The sequence below is a fragment of the Alnus glutinosa genome, chromosome 5 (assembly GCF_958979055.1).
Source record: "Alnus glutinosa chromosome 5, dhAlnGlut1.1, whole genome shotgun sequence".
Lineage (NCBI taxonomy): Eukaryota > Viridiplantae > Streptophyta > Magnoliopsida > Fagales > Betulaceae > Alnus > Alnus glutinosa.
The window spans coordinates 27,926,806-27,948,360 of NC_084890.1; the positions used below are offsets into that span (position 1 = coordinate 27,926,806).

Here is a 21,555-nt window from a genome sequence, read left to right on the forward strand (position 1 = left end):
CTATCCAAATTAATTATAAAATATCTTATAAATATCTTAAAGGGATATTTTTATTTGAGAAAATTTGGTTCTTTTGAGCATTAAAATTTTTTAGAGCAATTTTTGGGACTTTTTTCAATACTGCCTAAGCCCAACGTACTGGAGATATTAAAAAAATATATAAAAAATAATAATAATAATAATAATAATAATAATAATAATAAAAAAAAAAAAAAAGGGTTTCATTTCTCATGTAGTATTGCTATTACATAACAAAATTTAGGGTGTTACAATTCATCCGACAGTTTGGCCGAGTGGTCTAAGGCGCCAGATTTAGGCTCTGGTCCGAAAGGGCGTGGGTTCAAATCCCACAGCTGTCAACGATTTTTGCTTTCAAACCTTTCTAGTTTTTAAGTATATCTTCTTCAAGTCTTCTTCGTTTCAAACGTCCCTCTCAAGCAACCAAAAGCTCCCCTAATGATCAACAACGGGCAGTGCGCCCACCCTCCCCTAACTCTTATCCTTTTGCCCATACATTTTTTGGCACAACTCCAAAACCAACCAATCTCTTTCGCCGACGCCCTTAATTGCAACTTGTACATGCGGTGCCGCTGCTTTGGTCAAAACCACTTCCACTGTCTCCACTGAAACTAGAGTACAAATTTCATAAATCTGTCTACTTCGAGTAATTTTAATAATATATTAAGTGTTCATAAAAAAAAATAAGGTGGTTTTTAAAATCATCATTTGATCAATCAAATGTCTATCAAATGTCTAATAGTAATTTTAAATGCCACCTCATCTTTTTATGAATACTTAATGTACATGTAGAATTACTCGTCTGGTTCTTCTACGAAACTTGTCACCGACCTATGTTTACAAATCTTAATTTAACTCTTTCCCACGTCTTTTCATGCTACATTAATCACCGATTCCAGCTAAATGCCTGTGAAAAACAACAAAGACAAGTTGACATGAATAATGAATTTATGTACGTGTCCTTTTGGATTTTACGTACCTCTCTCGTAGTCTTTTGGATTTGTTTGTAGCAATACAGCAATACCAAAAGGTTTTGTCAAAGTTTTAGATTTCTTGTTATGATTCAAAGAATCAAATTTTTCTTCCCTGAACAGAGAATTGCTAAAAGACGATTGGAGGTTTCCCACTCGTGAAGAATTTTGTTTCGAAAGAGTCAAGGTTTGCGGGATCAATTATTGGTAGGATTTTGTTTATAAATGCAGCATTCAATACAACAGCAAAGCCACCAGTGTCTAGCATTTCTGCAGCAATGGTATCTAAAAGAGTCAGTTTGATTCTAGTCTTAGTCTGCTCTGTTCTAGCTACTGTTCTATCAGAAGAATCAAGCTTAGAAGTTCAGATTGAAGCCTTGAAGGCTTTTAACAATTCCATCACAGATGACCCTCTTGGAGCGCTTGCAGATTGGACGCCCAGGATCCACCACTGCAATTGGTCTGGTATTGCTTGTGACCCTTTATCAAATGTCATTTCCATTTCTCTGGTTGATAAGCAGCTCAAAGGTGTAATTACACCATTTCTTGGAAACCTTTCAAGCCTCCAGGCTCTTGATTTAACTTTGAACTCGTTCACCGGCCGCATTCCAGCTCAGCTGGGACTTTGCTCTCAGCTCTCTGAGCTGACTCTCTTTGAAAATTCTCTTTCAGGTCCAATTCCAACAGAACTAGGAAACCTCAAAAATCTGCAGTCAGTAGATTTAGGTGATAACTATTTAAATGGAAGCATCCCTGAAAGCATTTGCAACTGCACATCATTGTTAGCATTTGGTGTCATTTATAACAATCTCACAGGCACAATCCCATCAAACATAGGCAATTTAGCTAACCTTCAACTTTTTGTTTTGTATGGGAACAATTTGGTAGGTTCTATACCTGTGTCCATTGGGAGGTTGGAATCTTTGCAAGCTTTACAACTAAGCCAAAACCAACTCTCTGGAGCAATACCTCGACAGATAGGGAACTTGTCAAATTTAGAGTATCTTATCTTGTATGAGAATTCGCTAGTTGGGAGAATACCCTCTGAACTAGGTCGCTGTAACAAGCTTGTATATCTTGAACTAAACAACAATCAGTTCGCTGGAAGCATTCCCATTGAGCTTGGAAACTTAGTTCACCTAGAAAAGTTGCAGTTGTACAAGAATAGGTTAAATTCTACCATTCCCGCCGCCTTGTTCCAATTGAAATCATTAACCCATCTAGGACTTTCACAGAATGAGTTAACTGGAACAGTACCCTCTGAGCTAGGATCACTGAGATCATTAGAAGCTTTGACCCTAGACTCAAATAAGTTCACTGGGGAGATTCCTTCGTCCTTGACAGACTTGACGAATCTAACATTGTTGTCCATGAGTGTCAATTTCCTCACGGGGAAGCTTCCATCAGATATTGGATCCCTTTACAAACTGAAGAACCTAACCATGCACACCAACCTTCTAGAGGGATCCATTCCAGCTAGCATCACCAATTGCACCCATCTTCTGATCATAAGCTTATCTTTGAACAGATTAACAGGCAAAATTCCTCAGGGTTTGGGGCAGTTGCGAAATCTTACTTTCATATCTCTTTCATCCAATAAACTTTTAGGAGAAATCCCAGACGACCTCTTCAATTGCTCGAATCTTCGTACTTTAGATTTGTCGCGGAACAATTTTAGTGGAGTGCTGAAGCCTGGTATTGGCAAACTTTCCAGTCTCCACATTTTGCGAGCCCATACAAATTCATTCGTAGGGTCAATCCCACCTGAGATTGGCAATTTGAGTCAACTTATCTCCTTATCACTTGGAGACAATAGTCTTTCAGGCCTTGTTCCATCAGAATTGTCTAAACTTTCTCTACTCCAAGGGCTGTACCTGAATGGCAATGCTCTAGAGGGTGCAATACCTGAGGAAGTATTTGAACTGAAACAGCTAAGCGAGCTCGCGTTGCAACACAACAGGTTCGAGGGTCCAATTCCAGATGGAGTTTCAAAACTCGAGCAGCTTTCATATTTAGACCTCCATGGTAACATGCTTAACGGGTCCATTACAAGAAACATGGAGCATCTTATTAAGCTGATGACCTTGGATCTCTCCCACAACCATCTCACGGGATCAATTCCTGCATCCGTGGTCGCAAGTATGAAAAGCATGCAGATATATCTGAACTTCTCATACAATTTCTTGGCTGGAACTATTCCAGATGAGCTTGGCACGTTGCAAATGGTACAGGCCATTGACATCTCAAACAATAATCTTTCGGGGATCATTCCCGAAACGCTTGGTGGCTGCAGAAATTTGGTCTCTCTTGATCTGTCAGGGAATAATTTAGATGGTGGGCTCCCTGAAGAACTAGCAAGTCTGAAGCAGCTTATCTCCCTTGACCTTTCTCAGAATCAGTTGAAGGGCATTATCCCTGAGAGCTTTTCCAATCTTTCTACCTTGAAACATCTCAACCTTTCTTTCAATCATCTTGAAGGGCATGTTCCAGAGTCGGGCATATTTAGACACATGAACTCATCTAATTTGATGGGCAACCCAGATCTCTGTGGAATTGAATTCCTCAGGTCCTGCAGCAAGACGAGTTCACACCGGCTATCCAAGAAGACCATTTTAATTCTTCTGGTACTTGGATCTATTTTTGTACTTCTATTGCTAGTGATAGCAAGTATAATCCTCAACCGGCGCACCCAGTTACGTAAATCAGAAGGGGTTGAGCATCCTGAATCAGATTACACTCCAGCATTGACCCTCAAGAGGTTTGAACCGAACGAATTAGAAAATGCTACAGGTTTCTTCAGCGAAAACAACGTTATCGGTGCCAGCAGTTTGAGCACTGTGTACAAAGGCCTACTGGAAGATGGGCGGACCATAGCTGTAAAAAAGTTGAATTTGCAGCAGTTCTCTGAAGAATCTGATAAGTGCTTTAATAGAGAGATCAACACCCTGAGACAACTGAGGCATAGGAATTTGGTGAAGGTTCTTGGCTATGCTTGGGAGAGTAGAAAACTGAAGGCTTTAGTTCTGGAATACATGGAGAATGGGAACTTGGATAGCATTATACATGACCCTGAGGTGGACAAGTCAAGGTGGACATTATCTGAGAGACTCAAAGTTTTCATTTCCATTGCAAATGGGTTGGAGTACTTGCATTCTGGTTATGGTTTCCCCATCGTTCATTGTGACATGAAGCCTTCTAACATCCTTCTGGATGAAGACTGGGTGGCTCATGTGAGCGACTTTGGAACAGCTCGAATACTTGGTGTTCATCTCCAAGATGAAAGTAGCCTTTCGGCATCATCAGCATTTGAAGGCACTATTGGCTACTTGGCACCAGGTAACTCCATCCCTTCTCAGCTATTAAGTTCATCTCACATACTTCTTGCTGTCAGATTGCAACAATATTCTCCTTATTGTCGATCTGCGGAATTTTCGCACTATCTTTGCCTTTCGTAGGTCCCCAATATACTAAAACATGTTTGTTCTCCTATCAGAGTTTGCGTACATGACGAAAATTACAACAAAAGTAGACATATTCAGCTTTGGTATAATAGTCATGGAGTTTCTAACAAAACGAAGGCCAACGGGACTCACAGATCAAAAGGATGGGTTGCCTATCAGTTTGCATCAACTTGTGGAGAAAGCTCTTGCAAATGGAACGAACGGTCTTCCTCAAATTCTGGACCCTATGCTGGTGCTGAATATCTCCAAGAAGCATGAAGAAGTATTGGAAGAGCTACTAAAACTAGCATTGTTTTGCAGCCACCCAAATCCTGAGGATCGACCCGACATAGATGAAGTGTCGTCTGTCCTTTTGAAGCTAAGCAAGCGTATATAGTACCAAACTCTATCCTATTTTCCCCACTGAAGATTATGGCAATGAGTTATAACCATACTTTGATGCTGTCATTGAGAAAGAAAAAAGTCTGCAGACTAAATTGATCGTGGGCCAGTGTGCCTATATTGGCATCATAGCTTGATCTATGAAATAGTTTATTTTGTTGGAAACCTTGAAGTTTGGTTGGCAGTGACAATCAACTTCTCACTTACTGTTTTTCCATTTCGTTTTACAAAGTTTTTGGTGCATCAACGTTTCGAGGGTTTCTGGGATACATTATGAAAATTGAAGAAGCGCTCTTGAAAAAGGCAATTGGGTATGTTTGTTAATGTGTTTTGGAGGCAGCTTTTGCTTTTAGTTTGAAAAAAGTGTTCCAATGTAACATAAAGGCAAAAATGATTTCTTTTGGTTTTAAGAGAGTTTTGGATATGGGTTGTTTTATCAATATTTTTGTTTTGAGAATAGAAAACAAAAAACAAAAACTTTAACAAAGATATTGGAATCAAGATAGTAAAAAGAAAATAAGAGAAAAATAACGCAAAACCTGATTAAAGAAAAGTTTCTAAAAATCAATTGTTGAACGCTAAATTGCTGTAAAGAGATACATACGTTTATACAAGTAAAGTTTTCATCAGGGGGATATAAGGCCAAATGAATTTATATATAACATCTTATGAACAAAACAAACAAGGGAAAAGAAAAATAATTGCTTAACATGTACGTCCTGATCCAAGATTCAACAATCACCATCAATGATGAATTCCACCAAAACAAGTTGATCATTTTCATGTTGAAAGTGCTCACATTTTTTTTATACAAATGCTGACACTAAAATTGCATTAAAGGGTACAAAAGGGAAATATGAAATATTCCCTTGCTCGTTAGGCCTTAGGAGGATCATTCTGCAAAAATTCCTTTGTACTTGAAGGAGATTCCATGCCTCCAAAGCCACAACCAGCATCCTCGGAAACAAAAGCAGCCTTACCCAAAAGCAAATATGCCAACCTCAAAGGCTCCTCCCTCTCCTCCACGCCACAACCATTCGTAAAATACTCAATCCACGCCTCCAACCTCTCCTCTTCCTTTCTACACTTTGGGCCCTTCACCCCAACAATCTTTGCATAAAACCCATCTTCCCAATCACAAGAACTGCCACCACCCAAACCAGCTCTCCCTCTTTCTGCCTCTTCTTCTTTCTCCTCCCAATCTGATAAACCCAGGAGCTGTATTATATCGTCAACTGCTTCGTTTTCAGTTTCAACTACGGTTTTGGGGTGCCCTAGGCCGTCGGATTGAGGTTGGGTTTGTGGGGAACTTGAGAGGAATGCTTGAGGGGGTTCACTGTTTTCTTGGAGGGTTGAGGCGTGGGAAACGGATTGGTCAAAGTGGAGGCATATGGGTGAGCCTAGAGATTCTGTTGACTACAAGTCTTTAGTCTCTGGTGATGGGTGTGGCGAGAGGGTGTGGCGTTGTGATGGGTCTTCCAGTTTCAGTCTCTTCTCAACCTGTGGAAGCAATGCAAAGCAAAAGGAACAGAATTGAGAATATATGTATTAAAACAAAGCAAATGAGAAAGAAAAGAGATACAGAGAGGTGGGTATGATTTACCTGTTTGAGAGAGGAGAAGAAATTGGAGTGAAGAGAAGGTCGGGGTCGCATTTTTTTGATGAAGGGATTGATTAATGATTATGATGATTTGGGGGTTTAATACTGCAATGGTTCAAAAGAAAACGAAAACGAAAACAAAATAAAGTAGGGTTACGTTTGTTTCATGAAATGGACATTGTATTATTCAGAGGGGATTTGATTATTTTACTACACCATCACAACAACTGTATAACAATCCTTCACATGAGGGTGGGTCCCAGTGTGTGGGACTCACCCTCATGTGAGGGGTTATTGTGCAATTGTTGTATTGGTGTTGTAAATCTAACATTTTCCTACTGAGAATATAAGAAGTTTCAATATAATAAAGTTTGTTTAAATATAATAAAGTTTGTTTAGTGAAAGCATAAATGCTCTCACTTAGAATAGTCTACCCCCATCGCCTTGGTGGTTTTTTTTTTTTTTTTTTTTTTTGAGCATCCCCTTCATTACTTGAAAAAGGCCCAAAAGGGGATTACAAGTGACCAAAGGTCAAAACAATTACAAGAGTAAAATAGAAGGCGATTCCACTGCTCAAAGGTGAAAGCTCTGCCTATAGGCCAACATAGTAACCAAAAATAAAGAATTTCCACCTACTAAGTCAGGATAAAATCTGACTTAAAGCAGCTATCAAATACAACAAACTAACTTTACATGGACATACATTTAAGCCTTTCAATACAATAAAGCACAACCCAACCAATAAAAAGAGGTCTGGTCTAGCTAAAAGCCCATATAATATCAATCCATTGCAAATATACACTGAGAAAAGACAAGAATATAGAAATCCAAACAGAAAAAGGACATCCACTACCCTCGTCGGAAAAGAGCCGGCCATCGCCTGAGTCGGCATGTGCGAGGCACACGCCATCTCCTAAAACCCCCCAACAGCACCCAACCACCACCAACCGCCACAAACCAAGCTTGAGGAGCGAGGCATATCCCTCACGCGCCGATCCAGCCTGGAGGCGCCGGTCAGGAAATAGTGACACGACCACAGCTTGAGTTGGTCGAACTGGAAAGCGGCGGGAAAAACGGCTAGGGGGCGCGTGTCAAGAGATCTCTGGTGAAAATGTTCAAATCTGGCTCTCAAATAAAAGACTTTACAAGCACTGCCAAAGAGGAAGAAAAGCATCAGAGACTCGAGGAAACATCCGGATCCAAAGCCAACAAAGTCACTAGAGTTTTCCTGCCGAAGAAAACAAAGAAAAAACATAGAAAAACAAATAAAACAACTCCACAATCCCGAAGAGTCAGGAGACAAAGCCTCCATCAGATCTAGTCCGGGTGGAACAAAACTTCCTACCCTAGTGGTACGGAGAAAAACCATCATTCACTGGTTAAGCCAAGAAGTGACAAAATCTCCGATGCTCTAGGAGCTTGGAGGACAAAAGACAGAGAAGAGGGAGGCATGATACCTCCCTCCACCGAGGAGCAAATCTCTGAAAACTCACTCTCTCTCTATAGGAAGTGGAGAGTTTCTCTCTCTAGAAAATTTTTAATTGGCCTTGGTGTTTTGTTAGCCCCTTGTAGTAGCCGACCATCCATTAAATATTAATAATTTATTCAACACTTTATCTATTCAGTTTTTTCCTACAAGACAAACTTATAAATTCTAAATCCTCATTCAATTCCTCTACAGAAAATCCTTCACAAAAATCAACTCAAAAACACAATATCCATTCGGCCATCAATCAAAAAATATAAAAAAAACTTCAATTCCCATTTTGTTCTACTAAAAACTTCTTCACAAAACAACCCTGAAACTTTGCAATAGATTTCACACCTATTCGGTTTTTCTACAAAGAAAATTCCTCTAGAATTTTCAAGACCTATTCTATTTCTCCTCTGAAAAATCAAACTCATCAACTGAAATCAAAGCCTAAGAATTTTACTTACCCAAAAATGAATTTCTTCTTGTTTGGATACCGAGAAAATGCTGGAAATCTCAACTCCCTGACTTCACCGGCCTCAAGTCGTGACCCACCGGCCCAGGAGCCGTTGTCTGCCCCAAACAATGGCTAGCTCACCGCCCATCTCCCTCAAGCTCTCTGATTCTCTCTCTCGGCTAGGTCTCACTCCCAAGCTATCTCTCTCGGTCTCTCTCACTTAGAGAGAGAGAGACGCAGAGACGAGAGAAAGAAGCAGGAGAGAAGATGAGGGAAAGAAAATGTGGACGGAAAGGAGCAAAAAAATCAAAACTTTCTGTCTTTTTTGCCTTATCCATTTGTGAACAGTATAACTCTACAATAGAAGTCAGCAGTTGTACTGTTCACAAATTGATGAAAAAGATATTTTAGATTTAAGATACATAAAATCTAATGGAGTGTGTTTTTTCATTTTTGTTTAGCTAAACCAGCTAAAAGTAGGAAATAGATAAAACACTGTGAGTGCTCTTAATATGTGTTCAATTTGAAAAAAAAAAAAAAAAAAAAAAAAAGTTTTCAAAAATCCAATTAAGCGTTTGGCAAAATTGCAGTTTGGCTTTTAAAATCGCAAGTTAACCTTTAAAATTTTGCGTTTTGAAAAAAAAACACCCAATTGTCTAATATTTGAAAAAACAGTTTTTTGCGTTTTCAAATCGCAATTTTTAAAAAATGCAATTCTCAAACGATTCATTTTATGTGATTTGGCACGTTTTGTCTACAAATCGCAATCTCAAACACACACTTAGAGAAATAGTCATTTTCATAAGAATAGTTATTCGCAATAGTATAGTATGCAACCAAACAAACGAACAACTGTTCTCATGGAATAATCATTATATTAAACTTGCCCCAAGGAGATTTTAAGACTGCCTGGGAAATACATACAATTTTGGCCTAATTCATAGATTGATTGGAACTGTCACATTAACATTTTAAATCATATTTTCTTAAAAAAGATTAAGTGCTAATAAAAAAATAAATTTAATTATTTATATTTTAACCTTATATGATTTTGTCTGAAGCTATCTTTAAGAGAATTGCTCCACCAAACAAAATCAAATTTGAATTCATAAAATATAACGAGTGAAACACTTGAACATCTGCAGATCTACTAAAGATAAGAGGATGGTAAAATAATGAGCTTTTGGAAATCCAAAAATAATGACATTCATTCACAACAGCAGTAGTACATGTAATTAATTCACACATTTTGTGCGCAAGCCCAATATCACTCTTAAATTCACACTCAGTTTCGAGGAGAACAGCAGCTTCGTGAGTCTCACTTTCCGGGGACGATGTTTGTGGCGTAAGCCCAGGAATTGTTGTTCACAGGATCGGCAAGGTGGTCGGCAAGGTTCTCCAACGGTCCCTTGCCGGTCACAATGGTCTGAACGAAGAATCCAAACATGGAGAACATAGCCAATCTTCCATTCTTCAGCTCCTTCACCTTAAGCTCAGCATGGAGAACATAGCCAACGGGTTGCCCAAGTACTCAAGCCCACCTTCGCTGAAGATCTGGGCTCCGGCCTCGAACCACGCGGCCTCGCCGAACTTGACCCCGTTGCCAATATTGAGGTGCAGGAGTCGGAGCTTACGGGTGTTACTTCGGGAGACATCTCTTGGAAACCACCTCCAACAGGAATATACAAAGCTAATTGGGACGTTGCTGTTGATTCAAAAAATGTTGAACTGGGTTATGGAGGTATTGTGCGTGATTTTCAGGAGAAGGTGCATGCTGCTTCTTTTTGTCTTTCAGTGAATATATCGGTTGAACCGGTGGTTGGCGAGGCTCTTGCGACTCTTCATATGGTGGAATTCTGTAGAAACCCGCGAAGTTTTACAAGTTTAATATTGGAGAAAGATTCTTTAATTGTGGTACAGGCCATTAATCGTATAGGTGAGAATTGGAGTCGATATGGGAACATTATAAGAGATATATTCGAGAAGTTCTTGGTGGCTTCAATAGTTGGCAAACTTGCCATACAAAAAGACGGGCAAAATCGATTGCTCATTTACTGGCTCAATTAGGATCTCATTAGGCTAGTCCTCGTATTTGGATAGAATGCATTCATGTTTGTATTAGAGAGGTTGTGTTATCAGAGTTTCATCACTGACTTTGTAGAGATTTTGTTCTGGTCTATTTTCTTCTTATCAATGAAATCAGTAATATTTCTTTCATAAAAAAAAAAACTTTGGGCAATACAAGTAAATTGAAAAAAAAACTATAAAATACAATTGAATTGAGTTATATTCTCAGGAAAAAAAAAATGAATTAAATTTAAATGCCTTAAAATAATTTCCATCACTCTATATTAGACACAATGTCAATCCAGTGTTTTAGGAACATTTCAAACCACCGAGCCAAATTAGCCAATACTATTAATACTATTAAAAAAGCATGTAAAAAATACACGTTATTAAAACAACATATGCTTCTCACATGCTAAAGGACACGTGTCAATCTTATATATGGGTTTTATAAAATTTCCTAAAAACCAGTTTCTTTGCCCATACATTTTTTTGGCACAACTCCAAAACCAACCAATCTCTTTCGCCGACGACGTTAAATGTTAATAACTTAATTGCAACTTGTACATGCGGTGCCGCCGCTATGGTCAAAACCACGCCCACCACCGTCTCCACCGAAACTAGAGTGCCACATTTCATAAATCTGTCTACTTTCTTCTACAAAACTTGTCACCCAACCATGTAGTTCTCTCGTCTGTAGTTCTTTTTCATATATTTATAAATAATAAAATAATAATAATTTAAGCTCAATTTAACTCTTTCACACATCTTTTCAAGCTACATTAATCACTGATTCCAGCTAAATGCCGGTGGAAAACAAAAAGTTACTTCGCGAATAACATTAAATATTGGGACAAATACAAGTTGACATGAATTTATCTACGTGTCCTTTTGGATTTTAGGAACATCTCTCCTAGTCTTTGGGATATGTTTGTAGCATTACAGCACTACCTAGAGCCTAGAGGTTTTGTCGAAGTCAAATTTAGATTTCTTGTAATGATTCAAAGAATCAAATTTTTCTACCCTGAAATGATAATTGCTGAAAGACGATTAGAGGTTTCCCAATAGTGATGAATTTGTTTCCAAAGAGTCAAGGTTTGCGGGAGGAATTATTTGGTAGGATTTTGTTTATAAATGCAGCATGCAATACAGCAGCAAAGCCATCAGTGTCTGGCATTTCTACAGCAATGGTATCTAAAAGAGTCAGTTTGATTGTAGTCATAGTCTGCTCTATGCTAGCTACTTTTCTATCAGAAGAATCAAGCTTAGAAGTTCAGATTGAAGCCCTGAAGGCTTTTAACAATTCCATCACAGATGACCCTTTTGGGGCACTTGCAGATTGGACGCCCAGGATCCACCACTGCAATTGGTCTGGTATTGCTTGTGACCCTTTATCAAATGTCATTTCAATTTCTCTGGTTGATAAGCAGCTCAAAGGTGTAATTACACCATTTCTTGGAAACCTTTCAAGCCTCCAGGTTCTTGATTTAACTTTGAACTCCTTCACCGGCCGCATACCAGCCCAGCTGGGACTTTGCTCTCAGCTCTCTGAGTTGACTCTCTTTGAAAATTCTCTTTCAGGTCCAATTCCAACAGAACTAGGAAACCTCAAAAATCTGCAGTCAGTAGATTTAGGCGATAACTCTTTAAGTGGAAGCATCCCTGAAAGAATTTGCAACTGCACATCATTGTTAGCATTTGGTGTCATAACAATCTCACAGGCACAATCCCATCAAACATTGGCAATTTAGCTAACCTTCAACTTTTGTTTTTGTATGGGAACAATTTGGTAGGTTCTATACCTGTGTCCATTGGGAGGTTGGAATCTTTGCAAGCTTTACAACTAAGTCAAAACCAACTCTCTGGAGCAATACCTCGACAGATAGGGAACTTGTCAAATTTAGAGTATCTTCTCTTGTATGAGAATTCGCTAGTTAGGAGAATACCCTCGGAACTAGGTTGCTGTAAGAAGCTTTTATATCTTGAACTAAACAGCAATCAGTTCACTGGAAGCATTCCCATTGAGCTTGGAAACTTAGTTCACCTAGAAAGGTTGCAGTTGTACAAGAATAGATTAAATTCTACCATTCCATCCGCCTTGTTCCAATTGAAATCATTAGCCCATCTAGGACTTTCAGAGAATGAGTTAACGGGAACAATACCCTCTGAGCTAGGATCACTGAGATCATTAGAAGTTTTGACCCTACATTCAAATAAGTTAACCGGGGAGATTCCTTCATCCCTGACAGACTTGACAAATCTAACCTCGTTGACAATGAGTATCAATTTCCTCACGGGGAAGCTTCCATCAGATATTGGATCCCTTTACAAACTGAAGAATCTAACCATGCACACCAACCTTCTAGAGGGATCCATTCCAGCTAGCATCACCAATTGCACCCATCTTCTAGTCATAAGCTTATCTTCGAACAGATTAACAGGCAAAATTCCTCAAGGTTTGGGGCAGTTGCGAAATCTTACTTTCGTATTTCTTTCATACAATAAACTTTTAGGAGAAATCCCAGACGACCTCTTCAATTGCTCGAATCTTCATACTTTAGATTTGGTGCAGAACAATTTTAGTGGAGTGCTGAAGCCTGGTATTGGCAAACTTTTCAGTCTCCAGATTTTGCGAGCCCATACAAATTCATTCGTAGGGCCAATCCCACCTGAGATTGGCAATTTGAGTCAACTTATCTCCTTATCACTTGGAGACAATAGTCTTTCAGGCCTTGTTCCATCAGAATTGTCTAAACTTTCTCTACTCCAAGGCCTGTACCTGAATGACAATGCTCTAGAGGGTGCAATACCTGAGGAAGTATTTGAACTGAAACATCTAAGCGAGCTCGCGTTGCAACACAACAGGTTCGAGGGTCCAATTCCAGATGGAGTTTCAAAACTCAAGCGGCTTTCATATTTAGACCTCCATGGTAACAAGCTTAATGGGTCCATTACAAGAAGCATGGAGCATCTTATTCAGCTGATGACCTTGGATCTCTCCCACAACCATCTCACAGGATCAATTCCTGCATCCGTGGTCGCAAGTATGAAAAGCATGCAGATATATCTGAACTTCTCATACAATTTCTTGGCTGCAACTATTCCAGATTAGCTTGGCACGTTGCAAATGGTACAGGCCATTGACATCTCAAACAATAATCTTTCGGGGATCATTCCCAAAACGCTTGGTGGCTGCAGAAATTTGGTCTCTCTTGATCTGTCGGGGAATAATTTAGATGGTGGGCTCCCTGAAGAACTAGCAAGTCTGAAGCAGCTTATCTCCCTTGACCTTTCTCAGAATCAGTTGAAGGGCATTATCCCTGAGAGCTTTTCCAATCTTTCAACCTTGAAACATCTCAACCTTTCTTTCAATCATCTTGAAGGGCATGTTCCAGAGTCGGGCATATTTAGACACATGAACTCATCTAATTTGATGGGCAACCCAGATCTCTGTGGAATTGAATTCCTCAGGTCCTGCAGCAAGACGAGTTCACACCGGCTATCCAAGAAGACCATTTTAATTCTTCTGGTACTTGGATCTATTTTTGTACTTCTATTGCTAGTGATAGTAAGTATAATCCTCAACCGGTGCACCTAGTTACGTAAATCAGAAGGGGTTGAGCATCCTGAATCAGATTACACTCCAGCATTGACCCTCAAGAGGTTTGAACCGAACGAACTTGAGCCGAACGAATTAGAAAATGCTACAGGTTTCTTCAGCGAAAACAACGTCATCGGTGCCAGCAGTTTGAGCACTGTGTACAAAGGCCTACTGGAAGATGGGCGGACCATAGCTGTAAAAAAGTTGAATTTGCAGCAGTTCTCTGAAGAGTCTGATAAGTGCTTTAATAGAGAGATCAACACCCTGAGACAACTGAGGCATAGGAATTTGGTGAAGGCTCTTGGCTATGCTTGGGAGAGTAGAAAACTGAAGGCTTTAGTTCTGGAATACATGGAGAATGGGAACTTGGATAGCATTATACATGACCCTGAGGTGGACAAGTCAAGGTGGACATTATCTGAGAGACTCAAAGTTTTCATTTCCATTGCAACTGGGTTGGAGTACTTGCATTCTGGTTATGGTTTCCCCATCGTTCATTGTGACATGAAGCCTTCTAACATCCTTCTGGATGAAGACTGGGTGGCTCATGTGAGCGACTTTGGAACAGCTCGAATACTTGGTGTTCATCTTCAAGATGAAAGTAGCCTTTCGGCATCATCAGCATTTGAAGGCACTATTGGCTACTTGGCACCAGGTAACTCCATCCCTTCTCAGCTATTAAGTTCATCTCACATACTTCTTGCTGTCAGATTGCAACAATATTCTCCTTATTGTCGATCTGTGGAATTTTCGCACTATCTTTGCCTTTCGTAGGTCCCCAATATACTAAAACATGTTTGTTCTCCTATCAGAGTTTGCGTACATGACGAAAATTACAACAAAAGTAGACATATTCAGCTTTGGTATAATAGTCATGGAGTTTCTAACAAAACAAAGGCCAACGGGACTCACAGATCAAAAGGATGGGTTGCCTATCAGTTTGCATCAACTTGTGGAGAAAGCTCTTGCAAATGGAACGAACGGTCTTCCTCAAATTCTGGACCCTATGCTGGTGCTGAATCTCTCCAAGAAGCATGAAGAAGTATTGGAAGAGCTACTAAAACTAGCATTGTTTTGCAGCCACCCAAATCCTGAGGATCGACCCAACATAGATGAAGTGTCGTCTGTCCTTTTGAAGCTAAGCAAGCATATATAGTACCAAACTCTATCCTATTTTCCCCACTGACGATTATGGCAATGAGTTATAACCATACTTTGATGCTGTCATTGAGAAGGAAAAAAGTCTGCAGACTAAATTGATCGTGGGCCAGTGTGCCTATATTGGCATCATAGCTTGATCTATGAAATAGTTTATTTTGTTGGAAACCCTGAAGTACGGTTGGCAGTGACAATCAACTTCTCACTTATTGTTTTTCCATTTCGTTTTACAAAGTTTTTGGTGCATCAACGTTTTGAGGGTTCTTGGATACATAATGAAAATTGAAGAAGCGCTCTTGAAAAAGGCAATTGGGTATGTTTGTTAATGTGTTTTGGGGGCAGCTTTTGCTTTTATTTTAAAAAAAGTGTTCCGATGTAACATAAATGCAAAAATGATTTCTTTTGTTTTTAGGAGAGTTTTGGATATGGGTTGTTTGTCAATACTTTTGTTTTGAGAATAGAAAACAAAAAACAAAATTTTAACAAAGATGTTGGAATCAAGATAATAAAAAGAAAATAAGAGAAAAATAATGCAAAACCTGATTAAAGAAAAGTTTCTAAAAATCAATTGTTGAACACTAAATTGCTGTAAAGAGAAATATACATTTATACAAGGAAAGTTTGCATCAGTGGGATATAAGGCCAAATGAATTTATATGTAGCATCTTATGAACAAGACAAACAAGGAAAAAAAATACTTGCATAACATGTCCTGATCCAAGATTCAACAATCACCATCAATAATGAATTCCACCAAAACATTCTGATCATTTTCATATTGAAAGTGCTCACATTTTTTTTTATACAAATGCTGACACTAGAATTGCATTAAAGGTACAAAAGGGAAATATAAAATATTCCCTTACTCGTTAGGTCTTAGGAGGATCATTCTGCAAAAATTCCTCTATACTTGAAGGAGATTCCATGCCTCCAAAGCCACAATCAGCATCCTCGGAAACAAAAGCAGCCTTACCCAAAAGCAAATATGCCAACCTCAAAGTCTCCTCCCTCTGCTCCACGCCACAACCATTCGTAAAATACTCAATCCACCCCTCCAACCTCTGCACTTCCTTTCTACACTTTGGGCCCTTCACCCCAACAATCTTTGCATAAAACCCATCTTCCCAATCACAAGAACTGCCACCACCCAAACCAGCTCTCCCTCTTTCTGCCTCTTCTTCTTTCTCCTCACAATCTGATAAACCCAGGAGCTGTATTAACCGTTGGATATCGTCAACTGCTTCGTTTTCAGTTTCAACTACGGTTTTGGGGTGCTCTAGGCCGTCGGATTGAGGTTGGGTTTGTGGGGAACTTGAGAGAAATGCTTGAGGGGGTTCACTGTTTTCTTGGAAGGTTGAGGCGTGGGAAACGGATTGGTCAAAGTGGAGGCATATGGGTGAGCCTAGAGATTCTGTTGACAACAAGTCTTTAGTCTCTGGTGGTGGGTGTGGCGAGAGGGTGTGGCGTTGTGATGGGTCTTCCAGTTTCAGTCTCTTCTCAACCTGTGGAAGCAATGCAAAGCAAAAGGAACAGAATTGAGAATATATGTATTAAAACAAAGCAAATGAGAAAGAAAAGTGATACAGAGAGGTGGGTATGATTTACCTGTTTGAGAGAGGAAAAGAAATTGGAGTGAAGAGAAGGTGGGGGTCGCATTTTTTTGATGAAGGGATTGATTAATGATTATGATGATTTGGGGGTTTAATACTGCAATGGTTCAAAAGAAAACGAAAACAAAATAAAATAGGGTTACCTTTGTTTCATGAAATGGACATTGTATTACTAAGAATATAAGAAGTTTCAATATAATAAAGTTTGTTTAGTGACAGCATAAATAATAACAAATGGTCTCACTCGAATTAAACTAAATTTTATAAATACCTAAAATTTGTAAAAAAAATAATAAATAATAATAAATACTTATGAATGAATTATGCTAAGCTGGGTGACCACACTTAAGGGTTGGTCACAACACTCCGGTGCCATTCATCCTAAGACACTTGGGGTGGTTGCGAATAGTCCACCCCATGACATTGGTTTTTTTTTTTTTTTGGAAACATCTCCTTCATTACCGATAAAAGCCTTAATAGGAGATTACAAGTGACCGAAGGTCAATACAATTGCAAGAGTAAAACAGAAGGTGATTCCACCACCCGAAGGCGAAAGCTCTACCGTAAGCCAACGCAGTGACCAGAGACAAAGAATCTTTACCCACTAAGTCAGGATAAAACTTGACTTAAAGCAGCTTTCAAATACAATAGACTAACATTACATGAACATACATTTGGGCCTCTTAATACAATAAAACACAACCCAACTAATGATAAGAGGTCTGATTTAGCTAAAAGCCATCTAAAAGCCCATATAATATCAACACATTGTAAAGATATACTGTGAAAAGATAAGAATATACAAATCCAAACAGAAAAAAGACATCCATTGCCTTCGCCGGAAAAGAGCCGGCCATTGCCTGAGTCGGCGCATGCAAGGCACAAGCCATCTCTTGAGACCCCCAGCAGCACCCAACCACCACGAACCACCACCAACTGCCACAAACCAGGCTTGAGGAGTAAGGCGTATCCCTCATGCGCCGATCCGGGAAACAAGTTCCCCAACACGTGCAGGCCACACACCTCTCAGGAAATAGTGACATGACCACAACTTGAGTCAGTCAGACCGGAAAGTGGCGGCGAAAAACAGCTAGGGGGTGCATGTCAAGATATCTCTAGTGAAAACGCTCAGATTTGGCTCTCAAATAAAAGACTTTACAAGCACTGCCAGAGAAGAAGAAAAGCACCGGGGACTCAAGGAAACATCTGGATCCAAAGCCAACAAAGTCACTGGAGTTTCCCTGCAGGAGAAAACAAAGAAAAAACACAGAAAAACAATAAAACAACTCCATAACCCCGAAAAAGTCAGGAGACAAAAGCCTCCATCAAATCTGGTTCGGGGGGAACAAAACTCCTTACCCTAGTGGAAGGGAGAAAAACCATCATCCACTGGTTAAGCCAAGAAGTGACAAAGGCCCCGTTTATTAAACCCCTTCCCCTTCCCCTCCCTTGTGATGACCCCTTTTTTTTTTTTTTTTTTAACATACAAACGGATCTTCACAGTGGCACGACTACATGTCGCTCAGCCAACATATGGCACATGCCCCATAACATGCACCTGATAATCAGAGTTACACCTAACAATGGAATATAATAATCAATGTGCAGCGGAACACATATCATAAGCGGAAATACATCTAATACATAACAGTTAATTACAAGAAGAGCCATTTACAAGTCTATCTATTTAAGGCTTATAAAACATATTACATTGACTATATATACTAAAATACAGGCTCAACAAATACATATGCCACGTATGACACGAGCCATAAATAAAATACCCAAATACGGACTACCCATGAGTCCGTGACTTATGACTGTTGCGATGTGCTCCAATCATAGCATCTCATACGCTAGGTGGACGAGTCAATATCTATATCCGCAAAACCTACAACCAAAGTATAAACGTCTGCACGGTTGCGGGGGTTGCCGCATCCGTACATGTGGAATTATAAGCCCACCGTCTTAGCATAAATAAATACACTAAGACCTCAGAGGTATACTATTCACTGAGTTTTCGCAAAGAACCAACTTTTCTTTTCTAGTCATGCGTACACTATAACAGCCACCAACTTTATAACCTTTTGTTTGAAAACCCCCATAGCTGATATAGCACACACCGACTACTAAAAAACATTTAAAGCATACTATGCAGCTGGGACTTAGAAAACAATAGCATTTAAATCATGCAACCATCCGATAAAAATATACATAAGCTCTTTTCCATTGAGACTCTTATGTATAATAATACGTCTAGCAAAACTACTCATAATGTAAAAACACCACACTCATAAAAACAATGCTATACATGCTCATGCAAGTTTCCTTATGGAAATGAATCCATGCCTCATGGGAATTAACCCAAGTTCCTCATGGAAATTAATCCAAGCATCATGGAAATTAATCCAAGCCTCATGGGAATTAACCCAAGAATAGTTTCCCATGGGCTATAAACCTCACTTCGATGCACGTTTAGCGTTCATGTGCTCATGCCTCAAAACAATATACATATACTTTCTAATTTCATGAACATGCTTTAAACTCATGCCTCAAAACAATATACATATACTTTCTAATTTCATGAACATGCTTTAAACACATGCTTCTAATGTAAATCCATAAACAATTTAACACATCAATTCTTCTACCAATATTTCCGTAATTTAAATCCCAACAACTCACAATCAAATCCTTCAAATCAGTTCAAATCACACTTTTCAGTCACATATCATTTCTCATAAACATCATTGATACTTCAACATAATTGAAACTACTTAAAACATCCAAAACATATTGTCAACATACAGTCGGTTCGGATTTATAAACCACATATATTTTGAAATTCTATAATATATGAAAATAGTAGTTTCTCAATGAGTAAAATACTCACCTTGACTGCGCGGATTTAAGCACTAGGTCTCTTAGACACCACCTTGCAATGTATCACTGTGGAATAACACATTGCACTGTTTAGCACTTTAAATAATTAACACCATAATTATCACTTGAATCGCTCAAGGCTAAACCATTGGAAAACCGATAATATTTTTAAGGGTTCCAAACGTCTACCCCTAAGTCCTAGACACTAACTAAAACTCAAATAATACTAACCCAAAGTATTTACTAAGGGTTAGATATTAAAATCATTATTTCACTATTTACTCATAATATTAATTACTAACCCGCAATTAATATCACTAACCCATAAATTATTTTCATTAACACTTATAATAATATTAGCCCTAAAATTATATTTATTGATCTCTAAATTATTTCTCACTAACATTTTCTCAATAATATTAACCCTTGAATTATATTTATTAAACTTTTACATAAAACACTACCGTATTTTAAATAACATTAACCCATAAGAAAATCTTAGGGTTAACCTCACAAATACTATTTAAACTAAATATCCATAATTATTTATTTTTATTAACATTAGTACCTAACCCATAAATACTTATTTTACAAATAAACAATCTAGGTTCTAACACTTAAAAACCCTAAATTAATTTAACCAATCAAATTAGGGTTTTTAAACTTAAACCCAAAATTATAAAACACTACCTCAAACACAATATTATTAACCCAATAGCATTTACTAAGGGTTAATCATATAAAAACACCACTAAAACTAAATACTAGAAAGTTAGGCTTTAGGGAACTTACCAAAATTTCACCAAACCAAAACTCATGGTTTGGGCAGCCTCAAGCAAGTTCCAAGTAACCCATTACCTAAAGAAAACACTAGATTAAACTCACATTTTAAGATTTTAACCCAAAATTTCAAGAACACGAGTTTAGTGTTTTACCTCAAAACGATCGGTGAAAACGTAGATCGGGCTTCGTAGATCACGTTACCGAAGTCGGATTTGAGTTTGGACGGTTTGATCTTCGTAGATCACAATTTTTCTATGAAAAATTAAAGAGAAAATGAGAGATGGTGTAAGGGATCCGAACAAATGGCGTGGAAAGAGCTTCTTGCCACTTTTAAAATGACACAGTCCGTGTCTTTTTTTTTTTTTAAATGCCGTCTGTGCCCTTTTCTTTCTTAAGACACGTGCACATGGGTTGCAGTTATCCGAACAATGCCTCTTGTTCTTTATTGTTTGAATTTCCATCTTTACTTATTTTATTCTTCTTTTCAATTTTCATTTCTTTTCATTTCAATCTCACGCCCCTAGCCCACCTGTTTCTTTTCTTTCTTTCTTTCTTTTATCTTCTTTTCTTTTTATAATAAACATTTGACTTTTCTTTATTTTAATTGATTCTTATTTTTCTTTTTCTTTATTTTTCTAATTTCTATTTTATTTTATTTTATTTTTCTTTTCTATTATTTCTATTTTCTATTTCTTTGGACTTTAAAACTATTCTTTTGTTTTTTTTTTTACCAAACACTAAATTAACTTTAATCATTTATTTACTCTAATTTTATATTTTAATTATTAAATAATGTCTTGGATATTACATTCCTCACTCCTTATAAAAATTTCGTCCTCGAAATTTGGACATTAATTTGTTTTGCGCACATACAAGCATTCATTCTATATTAAAAACACTCATGCAAGTATGCGTTTTACATGGGATGCTTACGTGAAATTGGTATAACATAACAATCATACCCGAATTTAATTGGTAAAATGGGGAATCACACTCGCATTTAACGATTACATACTTATGTGGCTTCCTCAACATCGTGATTTCACCATAGAGTTCTAACTAACGAAATGATTTTAGTTTTTTTTCCGCTAACC

The 21,555-nt window shown here is 38.3% G+C and overlaps 2 protein-coding genes, 2 long non-coding RNA genes, 1 other non-coding gene and 2 pseudogenes across 5 annotated transcripts; 3 read left to right on the forward strand and 4 right to left on the reverse strand.

Annotated features, from left to right (window-relative positions):
* The first annotated feature begins 279 nt into the window (after window positions 1-279).
* On the forward strand, window positions 280-359 carry TRNAL-UAG (transfer RNA leucine (anticodon UAG)). The gene has a single exon. It is a non-coding gene; the product is annotated as a tRNA-Leu (tRNA).
* Window positions 360-1,209: 850 nt separating this feature from the next.
* Window positions 1,210-5,078, forward strand: LOC133868769 (LRR receptor-like serine/threonine-protein kinase FLS2). Its single transcript, XM_062305769.1, has 2 exons — window positions 1,210-4,325; window positions 4,483-5,078. Exons 1-2 carry the CDS (start codon window positions 1,268-1,270, stop codon window positions 4,824-4,826), a joined length of 3,402 nt encoding a protein of 1,133 aa, XP_062161753.1. The 5' UTR covers window positions 1,210-1,267; the 3' UTR covers window positions 4,827-5,078.
* Window positions 5,079-5,468: 390 nt separating this feature from the next.
* On the reverse strand, window positions 5,469-6,572 carry LOC133869744 (uncharacterized). Its single transcript, XR_009900513.1, has 2 exons — window positions 6,435-6,572; window positions 5,469-6,331 (listed from the first exon to the last, which is right to left on the reverse strand). It is a non-coding gene; the product is annotated as an uncharacterized LOC133869744 (long non-coding RNA).
* Window positions 6,573-9,524: 2,952 nt separating this feature from the next.
* Window positions 9,525-11,065, reverse strand: LOC133869205 (chlorophyll a-b binding protein type 2 member 2-like; annotated as a pseudogene).
* Window positions 11,066-11,350: 285 nt separating this feature from the next.
* On the forward strand, window positions 11,351-15,500 carry LOC133869891 (LRR receptor-like serine/threonine-protein kinase FLS2; annotated as a pseudogene).
* A 369-nt stretch (window positions 15,501-15,869) lies between these two features.
* LOC133869334 (uncharacterized) lies at window positions 15,870-16,929 on the reverse strand. Its single transcript, XM_062306307.1, has 2 exons — window positions 16,791-16,929; window positions 15,870-16,687 (listed from the first exon to the last, which is right to left on the reverse strand). The coding sequence occupies exons 1-2, from the start codon at window positions 16,839-16,841 to the stop codon at window positions 16,055-16,057; spliced, it is 684 nt and encodes a 227-aa protein (XP_062162291.1). The 5' UTR covers window positions 16,842-16,929; the 3' UTR covers window positions 15,870-16,054.
* A 1,049-nt stretch (window positions 16,930-17,978) lies between these two features.
* Window positions 17,979-20,744, reverse strand: LOC133868019 (uncharacterized). The gene is made up of 4 exons (XR_009900273.1): window positions 20,614-20,744; window positions 20,471-20,536; window positions 19,689-19,744; window positions 17,979-18,036 (listed from the first exon to the last, which is right to left on the reverse strand). It is a non-coding gene; the product is annotated as an uncharacterized LOC133868019 (long non-coding RNA).
* Between the last annotated feature and the right edge of the window lie 811 nt (window positions 20,745-21,555).

Excerpts from the sequence above, each read along its gene's own strand:
- LOC133868769 (XM_062305769.1), top strand. The coding sequence starts at position 1,268 with ATGGTATCTAAAAGAGTCAGTTTGATTCTAGTCTTAGTCTGCTCTGTT. Across the intron at positions 4,326-4,482 it reads TATTGGCTACTTGGCACCAG|AGTTTGCGTACATGACGAAA; the intron begins GTAACTCCATCC and ends TTCTCCTATCAG.
- LOC133869334 (XM_062306307.1), bottom strand. The coding sequence starts at position 16,841 with ATGCGACCCCCACCTTCTCTTCACTCCAATTTCTTTTCCTCTCTCAAA. Across the intron at positions 16,688-16,790 it reads TCTTTTCCTCTCTCAAACAG|GTTGAGAAGAGACTGAAACT; the intron begins GTAAATCATACC and ends TTGCTTCCACAG.